The following is a 20,360-nucleotide window of genomic DNA, read 5'->3' as shown; positions in this document are numbered from 1 at the left end:
AGCACCGACTAGAGAAGACCCAGTAGGGAACTACTGGAGCTGTACATAATATTTAACGTGTTAAATAAATAAGTTTGCTTTTCTCTACAACTTGGTATGGACTCCTTTCGTTGCCCCTTACAAGTTTCCTTTTTATTTGTAGATTAATATTATGGGCTAGATTTTCTGCTCATTGACTACTAATGAGCAAAAAAATGTGGCCCTATATTCTCTGAATAAACATTATGGGTTGGATTTATCGGCCTTGGTGCGCCCGACTTTGTGACGCGAATAAGCCGCTGAATCTCGCAAGAAGTCTCGCTAAGTTGCGATCAGGATCTTGTCCTCACTCGGCGTGATCCAGATCAGCATATTTAAATGAGCCACTTGCCTCATTTATACACGTCTGCACCGTATTCTCCAGGGGCCCAGGAACTAATGGCCTTCGCAGCGAGGCCTCGACTGGGCATCGTTTAATACTGGCCCACACAAACATGGACCAATCGGCAACAGTACCTAAGGGGTGGGCGTGGGGTGTCCGTGGTCGGGCTCTGGGCAAGGTGGTACTCTGGCACTCCCGCTGGCACTCAGACACCTTGGTACTGCCAGGATGCTAGGCTGGCAGTACAAAGGTGCCAGGTTGCTCGAGCCCAGGGTCAGGCCCTGGGTGCCTTTACCTTAAGTGGGGGGGGGGGGGGGGGGGGGGGGAAGGAGGATCCCAGAATAGGCGCAGTGAGGGGTCCGGGGACTGTGGTGGGGGTGCTGAGGGGGGTCAAGAGATCGGGGTTGCCTTTAGAAATGGCACCCAAACTGATGGGTGCTCTTCCTGCCACTGGCAAGCTGAGGTTGTCAGTGCAAGAAATTTTGTTCGTGTGGCCTCGACAGGACGTTTCTCACCGAGGCCAAAACATAACCCGGCAAAGTGCCGGTAAATAATGGGGTGTTTCCCAGCACTGCAGCCGCCGAGAAACACCCCACTATATATGCACAAAAGCAGACACTGATTTTTTTCCCCGTTAAATCACGCCCTATACTTTTTGTTCTACTCTTCTGAAAGGGTTAATGGTGAACAGTGCTACTTACTTGAAACACACTCCCTTATGGAAGATGGGGTAGCCAATCGTGGTGTTTGTTGTCTAATACCAAATAGAAAGACTTATTAACAATGTTCATTTCCATTTACCAACTATAAATTTATACAAGTAGGCAAATTCCATCCTAAGGCGCAACTCAAAAATATATTTTGATGGTTATGCGGGTGAACTTTCACAGGGTTATCCCAGAGTACCAGACAACCTTTTTAGAAATCGAAATAAAATCTTTCAGGTCCTCTTGTGAAACGTACCTGGAAGCGGGGCGAGAGAAAAGCCTATCCTGCTCAGCATTCTTCAGATGGCAGTCCACCCTACAATAAGCATTTTTTGTCAACAAAAGTTACAATTTCTTTTGAACAACATATTTTTTAAATGTTTCTGCAGATACACATTGCCACCTTCCCATCTGAAACTGGGCTACGATGAATTTCCATCCAAGAATAACATTCACAACAAATATAATAAAATGTTCAGACTGGAAAAGGTAACAAATCATCTTGCTGCATCAATGTGTGGGTGAGAATCAGCAACCTTTTCAGCACATGTCTGCTTGTACACTCAGTGGGAATCTAGTCAAATAGCCAGAAATTAGGCTGGGAACTGAAAAACATATCTTCTGGGAGTTTCTGGAGATCGTTGGATGCACTTTCATCTCCTTTCTGGAGAGGAGAGTAGAGGAGCAAAGTGTTCCAGGATGGAAATTACAATTGCAAGATATACAAACAGTGTGTGCGTGTTCTGATATTGATTGTTTTGCACGATGACCCAAAGTCAATATCATCTCCATTGATTGAAACAAAATAATACTTAAGTGAGGCTCTAGGATCACTTTTGCTATCCCTGCTGGGTATACTAGATCTCTTCGATATTCCCCCTGGATCCAACAAAATCCACCAACGTTCCTAGCTTACCCATATGAATATAAGAATAGACCATTCAGTCCATCCAGACAGCTCTGCATGGCCGATCATCCACTTCAATGCCTTTTTCCCCACAGTATTCCCACATTAGTGGGGCTTGGTGTTCTGACTGCGTCATGTGGTCAATCATGAATGCTGTCAACATCCCTGACAATTACATTTGCTGGAAGTATATCCAGCTGCACTTGATGACTTAACGAATGGATCAATTTGAGCAGCAGCTGGAGGACCAAATGACAGAAAGTTTCATAGATAGAAGTTAGAGAGACGTGGTCACACCCAAGGTACAGGAATATAGATGAGTGACCGCCAGACTTTATAGGTTTAAGGTGCGAATGGCAAGGTTTAAAGATGATGTGCGAGCCAAGTATTTTTATACAGAGAATGGTGGGACCCTGGAATTCGCTGCAGGGGGAGGTAGTGGAAGCAGATACGATAGTGACTTTTAAGGGGCATCTAGACAAACACATGAATAGGATGGGAATAGAGGGATATGGTCCCCGGAAGGGCAAGGGGGTTTAGTTCAGACGGGCAGCATGGTGCAGGCTTTGAGGGCTGAAGGGCCTGTTCCTGTGCTGTAATTTTCTTTGTTGTTCCTTTATGCCAGTGGCATTCTGTCAATATCTGCTTTAAACATACTGAATGACTGAGCTTCCACAGACCTCTGGGATAGAGAATTCAAAGCTTCATAACCCTCTTGAGTAAAATCAACTGTCCTAATCTCAATTCTAAGTGGCATCCCCCTTATTTTGAAATTGTGTCCCTGGTTCTGGAGTGCCCAACCAGGGGAAACATCTTACCTACATCGACCCTGTCTGTCCCTCTAAGTATTTTTAAGGTTTGAATGAGATCATCTCTCATTCTTCGAAACTTTAGAGAAAACAGGCCAAGTTCCCCAATCTCTTTTTACAGGACCATGGTTAGTGCCTAGGGTATGCCCCTAGTTCAGTAGGGGCTAACTGGGCATAAGTCTTGTTCGAGTAAATCTTGAAATGATTATTCCATGAGGTCCACAGGAAGATGGAACATTAGATCGACATAGGAGCAGAATTAGGACTTCGGCCCATCGAGTCTGCTCCGCCATTCAATCATGGTTGATATGTTTCTCATCCCCATTATCCTGCCTTCTCCCCATAACCCCTGATCCCCTTATTAATCAAGAACCTATCCATCTCGGTCTTAAAGACACTCAGTGACTTAGCCTCCACAGCCTTCTGTGGCAATGAGTTCCACAGATTCACCATCCTCTGGCTGAAGAAATTCCTCCTCATCTCTGTTTTAAAGGGTCGTCCCTTCAGTCTGAGGCTATTGCTCTCGGATTCTAATTTCTCCTATCAGCGGAAACATCCTCTCCACGCCCACTCTATTTAGGCCTCTTAGCAAGTTTCAACTCCAACGAGTACAGACCCAGAGTCCTCAACCATTCCTCATATGACAAGTCCTTCATTTCAGAGATGATTCTTGTGAACTTCCTCTCGACCTTCTCCAAGGCCAGCACATCCTTCCTCAGATACTGGGCCCAAAACTGCTCACAATACTCCAAATGGGGTCTGACCAGAGCCTTATATAGCCTTAACAATACATCCCTGCTCCTGCATTCAAGCCCTCGCAACATGAATGCTAACATTGCATTTGCCTTCCTAACTGCCAAGTGAACCTGCAGAATCCTGAACTAGAACTCCAAGTCCCTTTGTGCTTCTGATTTACGAAGCCTTTTCCCATTTAGAAAATAGTCTATGCATCTATACTTCCTACCAAAGTGCATAACCTCAAACTTTTCCACATTATATTCCATCTGCCACTTCCTTTCCCACTCTCCTAGCCTGCCTAGGTCCTTCTGCAGCCTCCCTGCTTCCTCAACATAACCTGTCCCTCCATATATCTTTGTATCATCTGCAAACTTAGCAACAATGCCCTCAGTTTCTTCTTCCAGATCATTAATGTATATCGTGAATAGCTGTGGTCCCAACACTGACCTGCGGAACACCACTCGTCACCGGCTGCCATCCTGAAAAGGACCCCCTTATTCCCCACTCTCTGCCTTCTGCTAGTCAGCCAATCTTATATCCATGCCAGTATCTTGCCCCAAACACCATGGGCTCTTATCTTATTTAGCAGCCTCTTGTATGGCACCTTGTCATGGCCTTCTGGAAATCCAAATAGATCGCGTACACTGGTTCTTCTTTGTCTAACTTCCTCATTACCTCCTCAAAGAATTCTAACAGATTTGTCAGGCATAACATCCCCTTGATGAATCCGTGCTGACTCAGTCCTATTTTACTATGCACTTCTAAGTACTCCCCAATTTCATCCTTAATAATAGACTCTAAACGCTTACCAATAACCAAAGTCGGGTTAACCGGCCTATGATTTCCTGCCTTCTGCCTCCCTCCCTTCTTAAACAGGGGTGTTACGTTAGCCATCTTCCAATGCTCTGGGACCCTCCCTGTCTCCAGTGATTCCTGAAAGATCACCGCCAATGCCTCCACAATCTCCTCAGCTATCTCCTTCAGACCCTGGGGTGCAAGTACATCTGGTGATTTATCCACCTTCAGACCTTTCAGTTTCCTCAGCACCTTCTCCTTAGTGATGGCCACTCCACTCACCTCTGTCCTCTTGAAGTTCTGGAATGCCACTGCTGTCTTCCACTGTGAAGACTGATACAAAGTACCTATTCAGTTCTTCTGCCATTTCTTTGTTCCCTGTTACTTCTCCAGCCTAATTTTCCAGTGGTCCAATGTCCATTCTTGTCTCTCTCTTACCTTTAATTTATCAAAAAAATACTCTTGCAATCTTCTTCTATTTTACTCACTAGCTAACACTCACATTTCATCTTCTCCTCCCCTTATCACTTTTTTAGTTGTCCTTGCTTGCTTTTAAAGACTTCCCAATCCTCTTGCTTCCCACTAATCATCGCCACTTTGTATGCTTTTTCCTTTTAATGCTGTCCTTGACTTCCCTTGTCAGCCATGGTTGCCTGGTCCTCCCCTTATCATGTTTCCTCATCCTTGGGATGAATTTCTGTTGTGCCTCCCGAATAACCCCAAAAAACTCCTGCCATTGCTTATCAACCGTCTTCCCTGCCAGGCTCCCCTTCCAATCAACTCTGGCCAGCTCCTCCCTCATGTCTTTGTAAAACCGTTACATCTGATTCCAGCTTCTCCCTCTCAAACTGCAGTGTAAACTTGATCCTATTGTGGTCCCCAAAGGGTTCCTTCACCTTAAGTTCCCTAATCAAGTTTGCCTGACTCCTAGATATTTCTCCTGTTATTCTGCCAGAAGGAAAAAACATCAGTCGACCTCGAGCCAATATTATTCATCTGTGCCAATTGCAGAAGGGACTACTGATCACAAATCGGCTTCCACAAGATAAGATGCTCAATCCAGAAATGACATACAGCCTGGGAACGGTCCATTGTCTCCTGAGATAGACAGATGCCAATATATAATAAATAAATATATTACAGTCAAAATTCTACAGAGAAAGGTTTATTGTGGTTCATCGAAGGGTGAGTTTGCGAGCAGCCCAGGAAGAATTCCTACATAATAGTTATGGGAAATTACTTTTTACGTGTTCTTTTATTCTTGGCAAAACTCACAGGAATGAATTGATGCAGAGTACACAACTATCTGCAAGTTGTTACTAAGTTTCAAAATCAGGTTAGGTTTGTTAATAGTTAATAGGCATTGCACAGATTCAGCTAATTATAAAACAATTGGCTGGTCTCACACTTGCACAGCGTAACATTAGGGTGATTCCTCAGTAGAATATTCACATTATGACTATGTTTAAATTAAATCCTTAGCAATTCAAATTTTTTTCAACTCATTTGAACCATATCCAATATTGGATTTATAAGCACAGCTGCATCCTCTCCAAGGTGTAGAGCGTTCATCACAATGGAATCCAAATACAATTGCCAATGTTATCTTTTGTGAAGCTGAGCTTATGATGTTATACAATAATATCTGAAAATAATTACCTTGTCATCGCAAGGTAGGCAATCAAGAACCTCACCTCTATTCATTTGAAAAGCCTGCATCGGAGGCTCTTGGGAATCAATAGCTTGTGATGAAAATGAAAAATGAAATGATGGAAAAATGAATAAAAACAGAATGCTGGAAATAGAAAGCAGATCAACAACTGTAAAGAGGAAGGATAAGATTTGGTTGTTGACCCATCGTTAGAACTACTGACTGTACGAATAGTATTTTCTGTTTTTATAATAGGTTTTATAGCCGAAGGATTTAACTTCTGGGATACAGGATTTCTTGGTTCTACTTGAAGTGTTTTGTCACTTCTAAAAATATTATGGATACAAACACAAACAAACACGCATCTACGTCCCATGAAAAACCAGACATCTCTTTTATTCTTTTTTCTCCAAAATAAGGATACATCCAGGACTTTGTTTTTTATGGTAGGAAAACAAGGGTAGTTTTTTTTGAAAATATTTTATTGAAGCATTTAAAATTTTCACAGTTTAACGCATTAACATTTCTTAAAACAAGTCGCGTGGGCCGATACATGTAGATATACATATAAAAAAAGAACCCCCCAAAAAAACAATGTCCCCAACTGCCCGCGCCCTATTTCCTAGCTACCCGCATACTGAGTTCCCTATCCTTATTTAACACTGGCATGCCTCCTATTTTCTTCCCCCTCCCCCTTACTGCTGACGTTCAACTTTCTTTGAAGGAGCCGATGAACGGTTGTCATCTTTGGGCGAACCCCTGAGTTGATCCTCTCAAGGCGAACTTGATTTTTCCAGGCTGAGAAACCCTGCATATTGCTGACCCGCACACCTGACTTCGGGTGCTCCGAGTCCCTCCATCCCAGCAAAACCCGTCTCCAGGCCACCAGGGAGAAGAAGGCCAGGACATCGGCCTCCCTCGCACCCCCCTTGGCCCCCGGATCATCCGATACCCCAAATATTGCCAGTTCTGGACTCGGGGTTACCCTCCCTTCCAGGACTTCTGACATAATGTCTGAAAATCCCTGCCAGAATCCCAACTTCGGACATATGCACATGGTTAGCCGGACTCCCCCACACATCCCACATCTATCCTCCACCTCCTCAAAGAACCTGCTCATCCAGGCTACCGTCATGTGAGCCCTGTGGACCACTTTGAACTGGATCAGGATAGGTCTGGCATGGGGCGAAGATGAATTAACTCTCCTCAAGGCTTTTTCCCACTTTCCATTTCCAGCTCTCTTCCCACTTCTGCTTCACCTCCCTGATCGGGGCCCCTTCCCACTCCATCAACTCCTTATATATCTCCGAAGTCCTCCCTTCATGTTGTCCTGTAATCCCGTCAGGGGGAGGCGAGGGAAGCTTGGAACCCGCCTCCGGACAAAGTCCCGGACCTGAAGATATCGAAACCCATTCCCACCCGGTAACTCAAACTCCTCCACTAGTGCCACCAAGGTCGGAAAGCACTCCTGGATAAATAAGTCCCCAAATCTCTCGATCCCTGCCTGCTGCCATCTCCTGAAGCCCTCATCCAGCCTCCCCGGGATAAACCGGTGATTGTTACAGATCGGAGATCACACTGACCACACTCTAATCCCAATTGCTGCCTCTATTGCCCCCACACCCTTAGGGCTGCCACCACAGGGCTTGTAGAGTACCGAGCCGGCGAAAACGGCAGGGGCGCTGTTAATAAAGCCTCCAAACCCGTGCCCTTACAGGATGCCGCTTCCACTCACTCTCAGGCCGACCCCTCCCCCACTACCCACTTCCTGACCATCAATATGTTGGCCGTCCAGTAATAATTAATAAAGCACAGGAGGGCCAGGCTCCCCTCCACGCGACCCCGCTCCAGAAGTGCCCTCTTTACTCTCGGGGCTTTCCCCGCCCATACAAAACCTGTAATTGCCTCACTTATTTTTCTAAAAAAAGCCTTTGAGACAAAAATCGGAAGGCATTGAAAAAAGAAAAGCAGTCTTGGGAGGACTGTCATCTTCACCGTCTGGACAATTCCCGCGAACGTCAGCAGGAGCATGTCCCACCTGTGGAAATCCCTTTTCATTTGGTCCACCGCTTTGCCCAGATTTAACTGGTGGAGCTGCCCCCACTCTTTAGCCACTTGAATCCCTAAATATCTGAAACTCCCCGCTACCACTTTAAAAGGCAACTCCCTCAGTCTCCTTTCCTGTCCCCGCGCCTGGATCACAAACATCTCGCTCTTTCCCATATTCAGCTTGTAGCCTGAAAATTGCCCAAATTCTCTTCCATGATTTCGGTCATTCCCCCCACCGGGTCTGTTACATAAAGCAGCAAGACATCCGCATAAAGAGAAACCCTGTGCCCCCCCCCCCCCCCCCCCTCACTATTCCCCACCACGTACTCGATGCTCTAAGGGCCTTTGCTAAAGGCTCTATGGCCAGGCAAACAGTAATGGGGAGAGCCTTGTCCCTCTCCCGAGATTAAAATATTCTGACCGGATTCGGTTGGTTCTCACATTTGCCACCGGGGCCTGATATAACAGCCGGACCCAGTCCACAAATCCCTGCCCGAACCCGGACCTGCCTAAGATATCCCATAGGTACTTCCACTCCACCCGGTCGAAAGCCTTCTCCGCGTTCATGGCTACTACCACCTCAGCCTCACGCCCCTCGGCTGGCATTATTATAACATTGAGAAGCCGTCTAATATTAGATGTCAGGTGCCTGCCCTTCACGAACCCCGTCTGATCCTCACCTATTACCTCTGGGACACAACCTCTATTCTGGTGGCCAAGATCTTTGCCAGTAATTTAGCATCCACATTCAAAAGGGAAATTGGTCTGTACGATCCACAGCTCTCCGGGTCCTATGTGTAAAAACTTGAAAAGATGTCTTTCCTCCTAGACCATCTTAATTTGAAAACTCTTCTTCTCCCCCCTCCATTATTTTTTTATCCCTTTATTATTATTTTCTCTTTCTTTACCTTTTTTTTACAAACACAAACAAAAAGGAAGAAACTGTATCTTAGTACATACACTGAAAGGTCAAAGTTAGGTAACTCAAAAAGAAAAAACAACCCCCCCTTCTCTTCCCGGGCATCGTAACTCAAGTTACGGTGCAGCACAGAACTTTTTATGTAAATCGCTACCAACCAGTTTTCTCTTTTTATTAAGTCCTTATGGGTTCCCTAGGTTGTAGTCTTTCATAAAGCCCACTACTTCTTCCGGCGAGCCAAAATACAGTTCCCGTTCCTCGTAGGTTACCGAAAGATGGACCGGGTAGAGAAGTCCAAATTTTATTCCCTTTGCATACAGCGGCGCTTTAACTTGATTGAAACTCGCCCTCCTCTTAGCAAGTTCTGTTTCCAAGTCCTGGTGGACCCGGATCTCAGCTTCTTCCCATACGAATCGTTTCGTCTCCCTAGCCCATCTCATGATGCGTTCCTTGTCCAGGAATCGGTGAAGCCTCACCACTAACGCCCTTGGGCGCTCACGACCCTGGGGCTTGCGCATAATGAAATGAAATAAATGAAAATCGCTTATTGTCACAAGTAGGCTTCAAATGAAGTTACTATGAAAAGCCCCTAGTCGCCATATTCCGACGCCTGTTCAGGGAGGCTGGTACGGGAAAGTGTAAGGGTAAGTGCCCTGTGAGCCCGGTCCACCTCCAACTGCCTGTCGAACGCCTCTGCCCCCATCATTTTCTCGAACATCCTCACAACATACGCACCAGCATCTGATCTTTCCTTTCCCTCTGGGAGACCGACGATCCGAACGTTCTGCCTGTGGGAACGATTCTCCAGGTCCTCCACCATTTCCAGCAGCCGCTTTTGCCGATCTTGTAAAATACCAATTTGCAGTGCCATTCCAGTGGACTGCTCCTCTTGCTCCGTTGCCTGCTCCTGCAGCTTTTGGATCGACTGTCCCTGGGTCTTCACTATCACCTCCTGCCGCCAGCCCGCAGATTTCCCAGTGGCGTGGGGTGCTTTCAATGGGAATTTCCATTGACAGCGGTGGGAGCTGAACATCCCGCCGTCAGCAAACGGCCCGCCACCTCCCACTGCCGGGAAACACATGGCTGGGCGGCCAGACAATCCTGCCCAGGAACGGCAAGAAGGCGGCACTCACAACTCTGTTTGAAGTAGGAAAAGTTGTACAATAGAGTAACATGCAAGAAAACAAGCTCCAGAGGAACTAAAATGTGGTTGGTTCTCGAAACCTGGAAATAGAACAGGGCATTCAAGACAAAGAAGGAATTGGCTGGTGAGAAGACAGGTTTCTAAAATCATCCTAAAGTATGAAATGCCTTACTAGTCTGCAAAACAAATTTTAAAGTAATTGGGAAGACAGTATTGGCTGGATATCAGAGTTTGTGGAAGTCATTAGACAATGGAATCCTAAAAGGTTGGTATAAAATTTCCGGCGCGAGTTCTCAATGCAAACTGCTATGGGAAAGCATAATTATGAGAGCTTATAAAGCGTGTCTTGGGGGATAGTTTGGAAATTATTACATGACAATCATCTGGGGGGATTCTGAGGAGCACTAACTTGGGCTCAGAGTGCAAAGTGTTTTTGATCATAATCATCTGGTGCTTAAAAGTGACTCTGTGTGTTAATTAGACCGCAGAAAGCAGCAGAAAGAACATGGACGGACTCCTCCAGCCTTCGGTTCAGTCTGTGCATGGCATTTAACATCTGTGCCTGATGTTTCCCGGTCTGTCTCTGCATCTCCAATAGGTTTCTCAGGGGCAAATCTAAAAGGTCATCATCTGCGTGGGTCTGAGCAGGGGCCTGGACTCCAGCAGTCGTCCGAGTCCTCAGCTGTCTCTTCCTCCGTCAGCTGTGGACCTGTGTCTGTGATATGCTCGCCAGATTGTGACTGAGCCTACTCTTGAATGTGCACCCATTGAGGTGAATGTTTCTGTGCTGGTGGAGAGTGCAGGTGAATGCTGTGACTGCATTCTCTGAGATTTCTGAGGCATCCTCCTCAGAGCCAGAGATGAAGGTGGAGTGGTAGCTCGTCTCCATTGTGGATATCACCTTTGTTTTGCTGGATCCTGAAATGGAAAAAGATATGGTGGTTGTCCAACAGGCTCCTTAATTAAAGCAATGTGTTACTCTGTAGGCGCATTTGAAACTGCAGACTGGTATCAGTTCTGCCTGCCACCCCTGCCAACTGGTATCTGATTTGTTATGTTGTAGGTGTAATATAAGCGGCTTCCTTGTGGTGCACTTGACAAAGGAAGGTTCAGACGTGGAGATAACTTCAACACGTTTATTAAACTATTTACACTTCTATTACTCGGGTTTGACACGACTGCTAATCCTACTATAGCTACCCAGACTGACTAACCAGTTGCTGCAATCCACGTGGTGGGTGTAATATTGAATCAACCCTGTGTCTCTACTCACTGACTGTCTCCAGAGGAAAGAGGCAGATCATGTGTGTGGTGTCCTTTATATATGGGTTGGTGTAATGCCCCCCCTGTGTTCGTGTCACCTCCTTGTGTATCGTGAATGTCTATTGTTCGTGTCCTATCTACTTGATCTATTGGTTGAGTGTGTGTGTGTGTGATGTTTCTGGTGCTCCCTCTGGTGTCTAGCTAGCCTACATGCATTTACATTGATGCACATCACCACATCCCCCCTTATTTATATGTTACATGTTTTCTGCACACTTTGAGAAAATTGAACAAAGAACAGGTAGATAGGTTAAGGTATATGCAAGTCATGGGAACAGTGATTAAACAGTAAGTCCAAATCATTCGTGCGAGTCCAAAACTCATCAATCATCATGGTCAAATGTCTCTCTTGGTTATGAACGGCATCAACGTCCCTGTGCCACAGGAACCAAGAAGTGGTCAAATCACTTCGCTGTCTGATTTGGAGTCTTTTTCTTTTTCCTATGTTTGTGATGGTGCTGTCGGTTGGCATCTTGTAGCTGATAAGGTGTTGACGTTGAAGAGGTACCATCAACAGTATCATTCGAGGTCATGGATGTGCCATATGTTGAAGTTGGTCAAGACTGTATATACTGGTTCTGGCCACATGCTGCGCAGGACGGGTGATCCTGCTGAGAACCGTTGAAGCTTGTCGAATTGGAAACAGAATTGCTGCTCGCATAAATACCTGGTGATGGTGTGAAACTAGAACCTTGCATCTGATAGGAATATGCCGTCTGGCCAGGCTGGGGTGCAGCAAATCCTGGGCTGTAACTAAGGCATCCAGTCTGTAGTGCAGATTGTGCTTGCGGTAGTCCTCCTTCGGTCTTGATTCCATTAGAGGGCAATCCGTAGTGCTGGCCTGTTTGAGAATATGCTGCATAGACTGCTGGCTGCTGCATGCCTGAATACTGGGTTTGTCCAGCATAAGCTGTCATTGGCTGCACTGCTGGTGTGGAAAAAATGTGTGGATATAGCTGTGTTGAATATTGGTGTATTCCTCTTGGACTGTAGCCGCTGCTCGTTATTACTGACCCAGTGTAATTGTTAAGTGATCCATCTCCTGTCGTTGTGGCAACGAGGTCACCCTGAGCATGCCATCACGGAGGTTGCGGCACTCCCTGTCTGGAGTAAAGTCCGGCTTGGTGAATCAGAGTCGGCGTTTGGATGCTCCCCATCTGGAGTCTGGTCTGTTTTAACTGAGTCAGTGTTGGTTGTTGATGCTTTCCGTCCGGAGTCTTAGCAGGTTCACTGGAGTCAGCTGAGAATTCTTGAAGCTGCACGCCTGGAGTCGGAAAATGCAGGAATGCATTGACTTGCGGAGAGGTTCGAGCGAATGAGGAAGTATCGTCGTGTCACCGGTGTCACCAGTGGTCTCACAGTGATCGTCGAGTGCCTCTGTACACACTAGCTGAGGTCTGTCACTTCCACATCTTGCATGGGAAGTGGGATGCTGTCGTCACTCGTCTCACATACCATGGGTAGATCCTCAGTAGCTGCTTGTTGTTCACTTGAGTTGGGTAAATTGTCAGAGACTGCATCTGATGGCGCAAGCAATGTGGGTGGACTGTCATTGTCCTTCATTTGGGCTTGGACTGTCATTGTCGTTTGTTCTTCACTGTAGCATGATAGACCGTCATGGTCGTCCTGCTGTGCACTGGAGCGTGGTAGACTTGTCATCGTCTTCTTGCTGTTGACTTGAGCATTGCAGAATTGCATCGTCTGCCGCTAGTTGGTCAGAGGAGGTTGCTAGACCCTCATGGTCTTGTTCCTGCAAGGACTGCATGTCGGAGTCTTGCGTTGCTTCTATCGTGGAGTCTGTCCACGAGCTCGCTGCGGAGGCTTGTGACACTGGAGTCACGTCTTGTGTGTGCAAGGACTGCGCTCTGGAGTCTTGAGTTTCTTCTTTCGTAGAGTCGGGAACCCTGAGTGGTGCGTGGACCATGCTCTGTGTGGCAGCAGGCCGCTCTCTGTGGGCTTGTGCCGCTCTCTGTCTCTTAGTTTCAGGCTGTAGTATCATCCTGCACTCACGAGTTGGGAAGTCATATCTGCTGGGTTGAAGATCCTCAAATCCGAAGAACGAATCCCCGTCTGCGTCGGATTCAGTACGGGGGTCTTCAATGTGCAACACATCTAGTTGCGGTTCGGATTTGGTACTGGGGTAGCTTCTCAAGGTGAAAGGTTCGTCTGTGTCGTTGTCTTCTAGGACCATATCATCATTGTTTGCGTCGGACCTGGCATTGGGCTTGCAAGGTCCAGAGAAAATGTAAAGGTCGGTATCGAAGTATTCAAGGTCGGAATCATCGGTTTGGGCATAGGTAACTGCTTGTTGCAGGGTTCTTCGGAGGTTAATTTAATTCCCTGGTTCAATTTGAGGCATTGTGCTGTCATTCCAGGTGAAGGAAAGTTGTTTTACGGCTTTAAAAGATTTTTTCTTCGATTTGAGACGCTTCCCCTTTAAATGGGCGTGGCCCGGGGCCTCTGATGTCATGACGCATGTGACGAACTGCGTAGGAAGCGATTGCGCATGCGCAGATCGCGGTTCCTTTACTTGGGGCCTTTTTCGCAATCGCGCATGCGCGGCTTCTCGTTCTGTGCGCATCTCGCGCAACTGCAGTCCCTTTAGAAAGCTGACCGCCGATCAAACCGTTCTCTGCTCCGGGATCTCGGCCTCGTGGCGAGTACTGGCGCTTCTCTTACCTTTTCTTGCTGGTTGGAGTGTGTTTTCCTCACAGTATTTGCCGAATTTGTCCAAGACTGCCTGGAAGTCGCTCCTGTTTTGCACCTTGGAGAACTTGAATTTTTTAAAGATTTCTTCTGCTCTGGCACCGGCGATGGTGAGCAGAAGCTCTGTCTTTTCAGCATCGGCCAGGTCTTCCAGGTCGGCTGCTACAAGGAAGAATTCAAACATTTGCCGGAATACCCGCCAGTTTCCGCGGAAATCTCCGTGGCACCGGAGCTGCTGCGGAAACCAGATCTCGAACATCTTGCCTGGGTATTGCTGGTTGTCATTGTACGCTGAGGTATGGCTATATGGATTGAAACAGTTCAATCCTGGTACCATGATTTGTTATGTTATAGGTGTAACATAAGCGGCTTCCTTGTGGTGCACTTGACAAAGGAAGGTTCAGACGTGGAGATAACTTCAACACGTTTATTGAACTATTTACACTTCTATTACTCGGGTTCGACACTACTGCTAATCCTACTATAGCTACCCAGACTGACTAACCAGTTGCTGCAATCCACGTGGTAACCCTGTGTCTCCACTGGAAAGAGGCAGATCATGTGTGTGGTGTCCTTTATATATGGGTTGGTGTAATGTCCCCTGTGGTCGTGTCACCTCCTTGTGTATCGTGAATGTCTATTGGTCGTGTCCTATCTACTTGATCTATTGGTTAAGTGTGTGTGAGTGATGTTTCTGGTGCTCCCTCTGGTGTCTAGCTAGCCTACATGCATTTACATTGATGCACATCACCACAGTATCCTCATATGCTTCCTATCTCACCTTAAGCACAGACACAGTCCTACCTCCCCTCCCCCTCTCAGTGGCCTACACCTCAAAAGGGGTGAGCGCACGAATGTCAGGAATGCCCCATCCAGTCTCAGCCCGCTCATTCTTATTGTGGCATTTATATTCTGCAGAAAGACGAAAGGATTGAGTATTATCCCAATGCGTGCATGTGCGGCTTAGGAGCATGCATGCTTACGGCAACTCCTGAGTCGACCCCTATAAGTAAGTAACAAGCAGGATGAAGCTGCAATTGATTGATGCATGAAGACTAAGAGCATAAAGTGGCTGACACACATTCAGTGCACATGTTCCATCTGCTGCTGAGTACTGACCCAAAACTCCTGATGACATCCCTATGCACTCACACGCTTACACTGCCTGATACACAAAGTGTCAGTTTTCAGTGAATAGACAGTGCCATTTACTCTGACGAACAGTGATTCATTCATCCTCTTCTGCAGGGGTGGGGTTTGGGAATTTGAGGGGTGGCAGGCAGAATTGATGCCAGGAGAACTTGGTGGACGTCATTGGTCTTCTTCCGACATTGGACGCTGTTCCTCCTGGTCATACTGCCCGCACTGACAGTCACTGCCACTGCTTCCCAAGCGGTATTAGTGGCCCTGCTGCTGGTCCTCCGACCCCCTCGGCAGAACAGGATGTCTGATCTCTCATTCTCAGCATCGAGAAGCCTGTCCCGGTCAGCGAGGAAAAAGTCTGTGTGCTGCCATGCTAGTGTGTTGACTGGGAGCTAGTGGTAAGGGAGCATTTAAAAGCAGCTCCCCCTTGTTAGTGGCAAGTCGCTGAGGCACATGTTTGGCAGGTCAGACAGTAATGGCGAGATGTTCGTGAGGGCTCATTTTCGGCACTAAGTGCTTAAATAAGGGTCGCAATCTCGTCAATGCGGCCATCGAGAAACACCCTGCATGAGGAGGTTCGCGTGTTCGGCGGCCGTAACGGCCTGGCAGTCACAGTCCCGGGCGAGTGGAATTAGGGCCCGCCAGAAGTCTTCGATGGACTCACCAGGTAGTTGCGAGCGGATGGTGAACATAGAACATAGAAAATACAGCACTGAGCAGCCCCTTCGGCCCACGATGTTGTGCCGAACCTTTGTCCTAGATTAATCATAGATTATCATTGAGTTTACAGTGCAGAAGGAGGCCATTCGGCCCCCTGAGTCTGCACCGGCTCTTGGTGAGTACATGCCTGGCGAAGAGTGTGTTCGCCTTCTGCGCGTAGTGTTCCTTAAGGAGTTCCATTGCTTTTGTGTAATTCGTGGCGTTTTGGATCAACGGGAACACGCTGGAGCTCAGTCTGGAGTACAGGACGTTTATCTTCTGAGCCTCCGTTGGCGCGGGGTCCACCGCATTGATGTAGGCCTCAAAACATGCTAGCCAGTGAGTAAAGTATTTTCTGGCGTCGGACGAGTGCAGATCCAGCTGCAGGCGATCGGACTTAATTCTGATATCCATTCTGTGGAAAATCTGACTGTAATAAATTGATGCACGATCAATTGCACAAAGACTAAAGTTGGGTACAACTGTGGCTTTATTACAGTCAGATGCATGGCCTCCTGCTGCAGCTGGCGAAATGGCAGGGCACTGGACGTCATGCATATTTATACAGTTCTCCGTGGGTGGAGACTGCCGGCAGGAGCTACCGGCGAACCTGTAGTGCAGGTCCTACCTTACATCCCCTAATACAGTGGTTCACCACATTAATGTTTCCATTAAATCGCGCCCTCTATCTTTAAAGACCCATTACACTGAGTTCTGAGTCCATCATAGGGTCCTGATTGTGAATGTATCTGTCCAAACAAAAACTGCTCAAATTTGTAGTCTAATATCAGGAACTATTGTCAGGATCATCTATCTCAGGGATATTAGTTGCTCACCAGGGCACGGATACCTAGCGATAATGTGTGAATTCAAGTTTTAAAAAAATAGTACTCTAACAGTTCTTCATTTACACCTGCAAATAAAGCATTTTACTTCTCAGGCATACCCGAGTAACAGTAGAGCTTTATAGAATGAGGTTCTCCTCTCATCACGGATAGCATACAACTTTCTTTCTCGAATCGAAAAATTTTACCTTTGTTGTAAAGAACTTTCTAATTTTGCAATGTAGTTCTTCATTTCTATAATTTCACTGTGAAATAAGCAAATCTGCATTATTGAACCTGGAGTTACGATTACATTACAACTTGGAACACATAGCATCGTCAGTTTTGCTCTGGTTTCATTATCATGAATTCTGCGATGTTCAATCACTTTATTCTAACAAGAAAGTTTAACCAACATAAATCTGTCAGGTAGAAATTCTGCCGGGGTTCTGCAGATCTTCCACTGTAAATTCATCAATGCAGAATGTCCAGTTTGTGATATCTGTACTATTCTATCTGCAGTGTGATGAAGGCACTCAAAATTATGGAGCTTAGTAATCGACTGTGCTGTTGCTCGATAAACTAAAAAACTATGGGTGGGATTTTCTGGTCGCGCCTGCCCCAAGACCGTAAATTCCCACCCGAGGTCAATGGACCTTTAAATGGTCCGTCAAAATGTCCATCTTGCCCGTGACGATTCCCATGATGGACGGGATCAGAAACTTTACCTCTATATTTCTTTTTTTGTAAATGTTTCCGTGCTTTTTTCTCATTCTCTATTTCTTTCTGTGCTTCTCTCCCTGCCTTTGTATGCTTTCCACTCTTTTCACAGTCCCTGTATGACTCTCACAAATGTTTCTCACTGCAGTGTTGAAGCTCCCTTTCCTTTCTGCAGCTCCCTCTCCACTCAGAATGGCTCTCACAAATTCTTATTCAACGTAATCAATGTTTTGCATTAGTTCGGATTCACGGAAAAAAGAGAATATGTCACTCAACCAAGAAAGCCGCCATACTCACAGGTGATCATGGGCTGCTTTCCCCTTTGAGGGGGAGAGCTGACTGGTGATGATTTAACCTGTGGATCATCACATCTCAGGCGAGGGGCAACGTTGAGAAGGCGGGGCCTTCATGAATAATCCCATGAATAACCCAACAAGTACCTGATCAGAGGTGGGTACTGAGATGGCATGAAAGGGAGGGAGGAATTGTAAGGGTTGAAATTGGGGTTTAGGGTAAAACAGTGTGGCGAGAGCTTAAGCCTGGATTGGCGAGCGTGACAGGGCAGCAGAAATAAAGAGCTAGAAAAGAATGTAGGATGCCTGGCAACAGGGCAGATAGACTGGATTCTAGTAGTTGCACCAGAACATCAGAAAGCTCATCATAACCCCAATCCTGACTCAACATCCGGGTTGTGGTAGGCGATATTCGGGGTATCGCGGTACCTAGGTGGGATGCACCTTATACTGTAGTACGAGTGGTGGAACCTGCCTGCTGGTTCTGCACAGCAGGCGGAGCATAAGAGTCTGTCTTTCACCCACAGCAGTCATTCTGTACCGGAGCTGCTGGGTAACTACTTGTTCATCAATTGGACTACAATCTCGCTTCAGTAGTGATTGATCGTGCATCACGGGTAGCATCTGATCGAGTAAATTTGATCTGTAAAGACATACATTGAGCCATACTGACTCAGTTGAAATGTGTCCTCAGTAAGGTCTAACAGGAGCTAGCATTTGAATTTGACACTTTTTTATAATTTCAGATTTAAAGTGCAAGACAGCTCCTCAAACCATTCTGTGCTGTTTACATGAACAATTACAAACACCAAAGCAACCACACATGTCCCAGAGAATAAAAGTAATGAGGTACCACATAGTGAGTCACTGTGAATAGATCAGGAGTAAAGTGTTATTTGCAGAGGAATAAAATGTTGGTTGTACTATGTGGTCCCATCAAACATCCATCAACGTTTGGAAATTTCACAGTGGGGTACTATTGGGAAATGGTATAATGACAATGTAGGGCACGATTTAACCACCGCGCAGTGCCCACCGCAGATTGGGGCATGCCAGATCAATGGCGGGAAAGGTCAAAATCAAGATTCGCGCCAGAAGCGAACCATTTTGCAATTCAACCGCCCGAGCCCAATTGAGAGTTCCGCATCGCGTCCAAAAATGGCGAAAATATCATTAACCCTCTTTGCATTAATTTCAATCTCATTACTGAGATTGAAGTTGAATGCAGCAGCCTCCCGAGAATTACCCGACTCGCCAGGGAGAAATCACGGGCATCGTTTAGTACCTTAAAAAAGTGAAGCTGGCTCGATGGCTTCTGAGGGGAAGTGAGGAGGTGAGTAGCCATTTCCCTTTTAAGCATGCAGCTCAAGGGCACCGAAGCTGCCGCGCCAGTGCTCGGGGGAAGGGGGGCAGGGAGGGTAAAGCATTCTAGGTTGAGCGTCACCCCTGGGCTGGGGGTGGGAGTGCTTGTGGCTGTCAGGCCTTTGAGCCATCTTTAAATATTGTGAAGACCCATAACAGGGACAACCATAGCTGCAGCCTATCTGACCTACCAAACACTTCCAGGACAGAGCCTGCTGTGGTTTCTATCTAGAGATTCGGTTTCACCCCGTTTGACTGTGAGCATCCTCTAGCTTCACAGCTGAAGGCTATGTGCAATGCGGAATTAGCCGTGTTGGTTGTGATAGTACTTCACACTCCTTAACTGTCAAGTGCCTCCTCAAAAGCACAAGCACATGTCGCAGAAGGTGATTAGTACACTGCATGTCCAGCAAATGTTGATGCCTGAACAGTGTGCCTGAACGTCAGGAGCATCAGCACCATAGAGGCAGCTGCCAACAATCAAACACTAAAGAGCAGGGCTTCAGCACTGTGGATCTTACTGCGACCAAAGGATAAGTGTGTGCAGCGGGGCGTGGCCCCTGAGCACAGCTTCCCTAATGTTCCCGGCAGTGGTCTAGGGATTCCTGATGTGGCCGGGAAGGAGTATGCAGAGCAAGGTTTGCCAAACTGGCTTGCTGGATGGAAGTCTGAGAGAAGGCGACACTCGTAAGGGTGTGAGGGGCTTGGGGGATGTGAGGGTCCCAGGATGGAAGCCCTCTCTCCTTCTCCAATTCCTTCCAGATCAAAAGATGTTTGCTGGTATTGATCCCGCAGAGGTTGCCCTTGCATTGCTGGTAGCAACTGAGACAGACAGAGAAGGCAGCAGCGATGGCGCAGGTTAAAGGCGGCACCACATGTGCAGAGGCCGCCGTACACTCTGAAGACCCGACCGTGCATCAGGCTGAGGAGGGACCCAAAAGAAGGTCAGCAACGGCCCAGAGTGTACAAGCATCATTGGTCATTCAATTGGTACTCCGTGGAGGAGGAGGATACCCGCTTCCAGTGGCCGTGAAGGTCACCGCAGCCCTCATCTTTTATGCCACCGGGTCATTGCAGGGCTCGAGTGGGGACCTCTTTGACATTTCACAATCTATAACCTACATGTGCCTTCGGAAGGTTACAGATGCTCTGTATGTCCTGGCATCCAACTATATCAACTTCAACCTGGACCAGGCCCACCAAGTTGCCG

At 46.9% G+C, this 20,360-nt stretch overlaps 1 protein-coding gene across 4 annotated transcripts in view; it reads right to left on the bottom strand.

Annotated features, from left to right (window-relative positions):
* The window catches only part of rnf212 (ring finger protein 212), a 117,738-nt gene that overhangs the window by 56,460 nt on the left and 40,918 nt on the right, over positions 1-20,360 (bottom strand). For all 4 annotated transcript variants that reach the window (XM_072497554.1, XM_072497556.1, XM_072497555.1 and 1 more), the window contains 3 exons: positions 16,985-17,041; positions 1,325-1,384; positions 1,063-1,115 (listed from right to left, as the gene is read on the bottom strand). In XM_072497554.1, coding sequence (XP_072353655.1) covers positions 1,063-1,115; positions 1,325-1,384; positions 16,985-17,041 — 170 coding nt within the window. The remainder of the gene's footprint in view (positions 1-1,062; positions 1,116-1,324; positions 1,385-16,984; positions 17,042-20,360) is intronic.

This window comes from Scyliorhinus torazame, chromosome 3, assembly GCF_047496885.1.
Source record: "Scyliorhinus torazame isolate Kashiwa2021f chromosome 3, sScyTor2.1, whole genome shotgun sequence".
NCBI lineage: Eukaryota > Metazoa > Chordata > Chondrichthyes > Carcharhiniformes > Scyliorhinidae > Scyliorhinus > Scyliorhinus torazame.
This window is presented reverse-complemented; position numbering and strand designations above follow the sequence as displayed.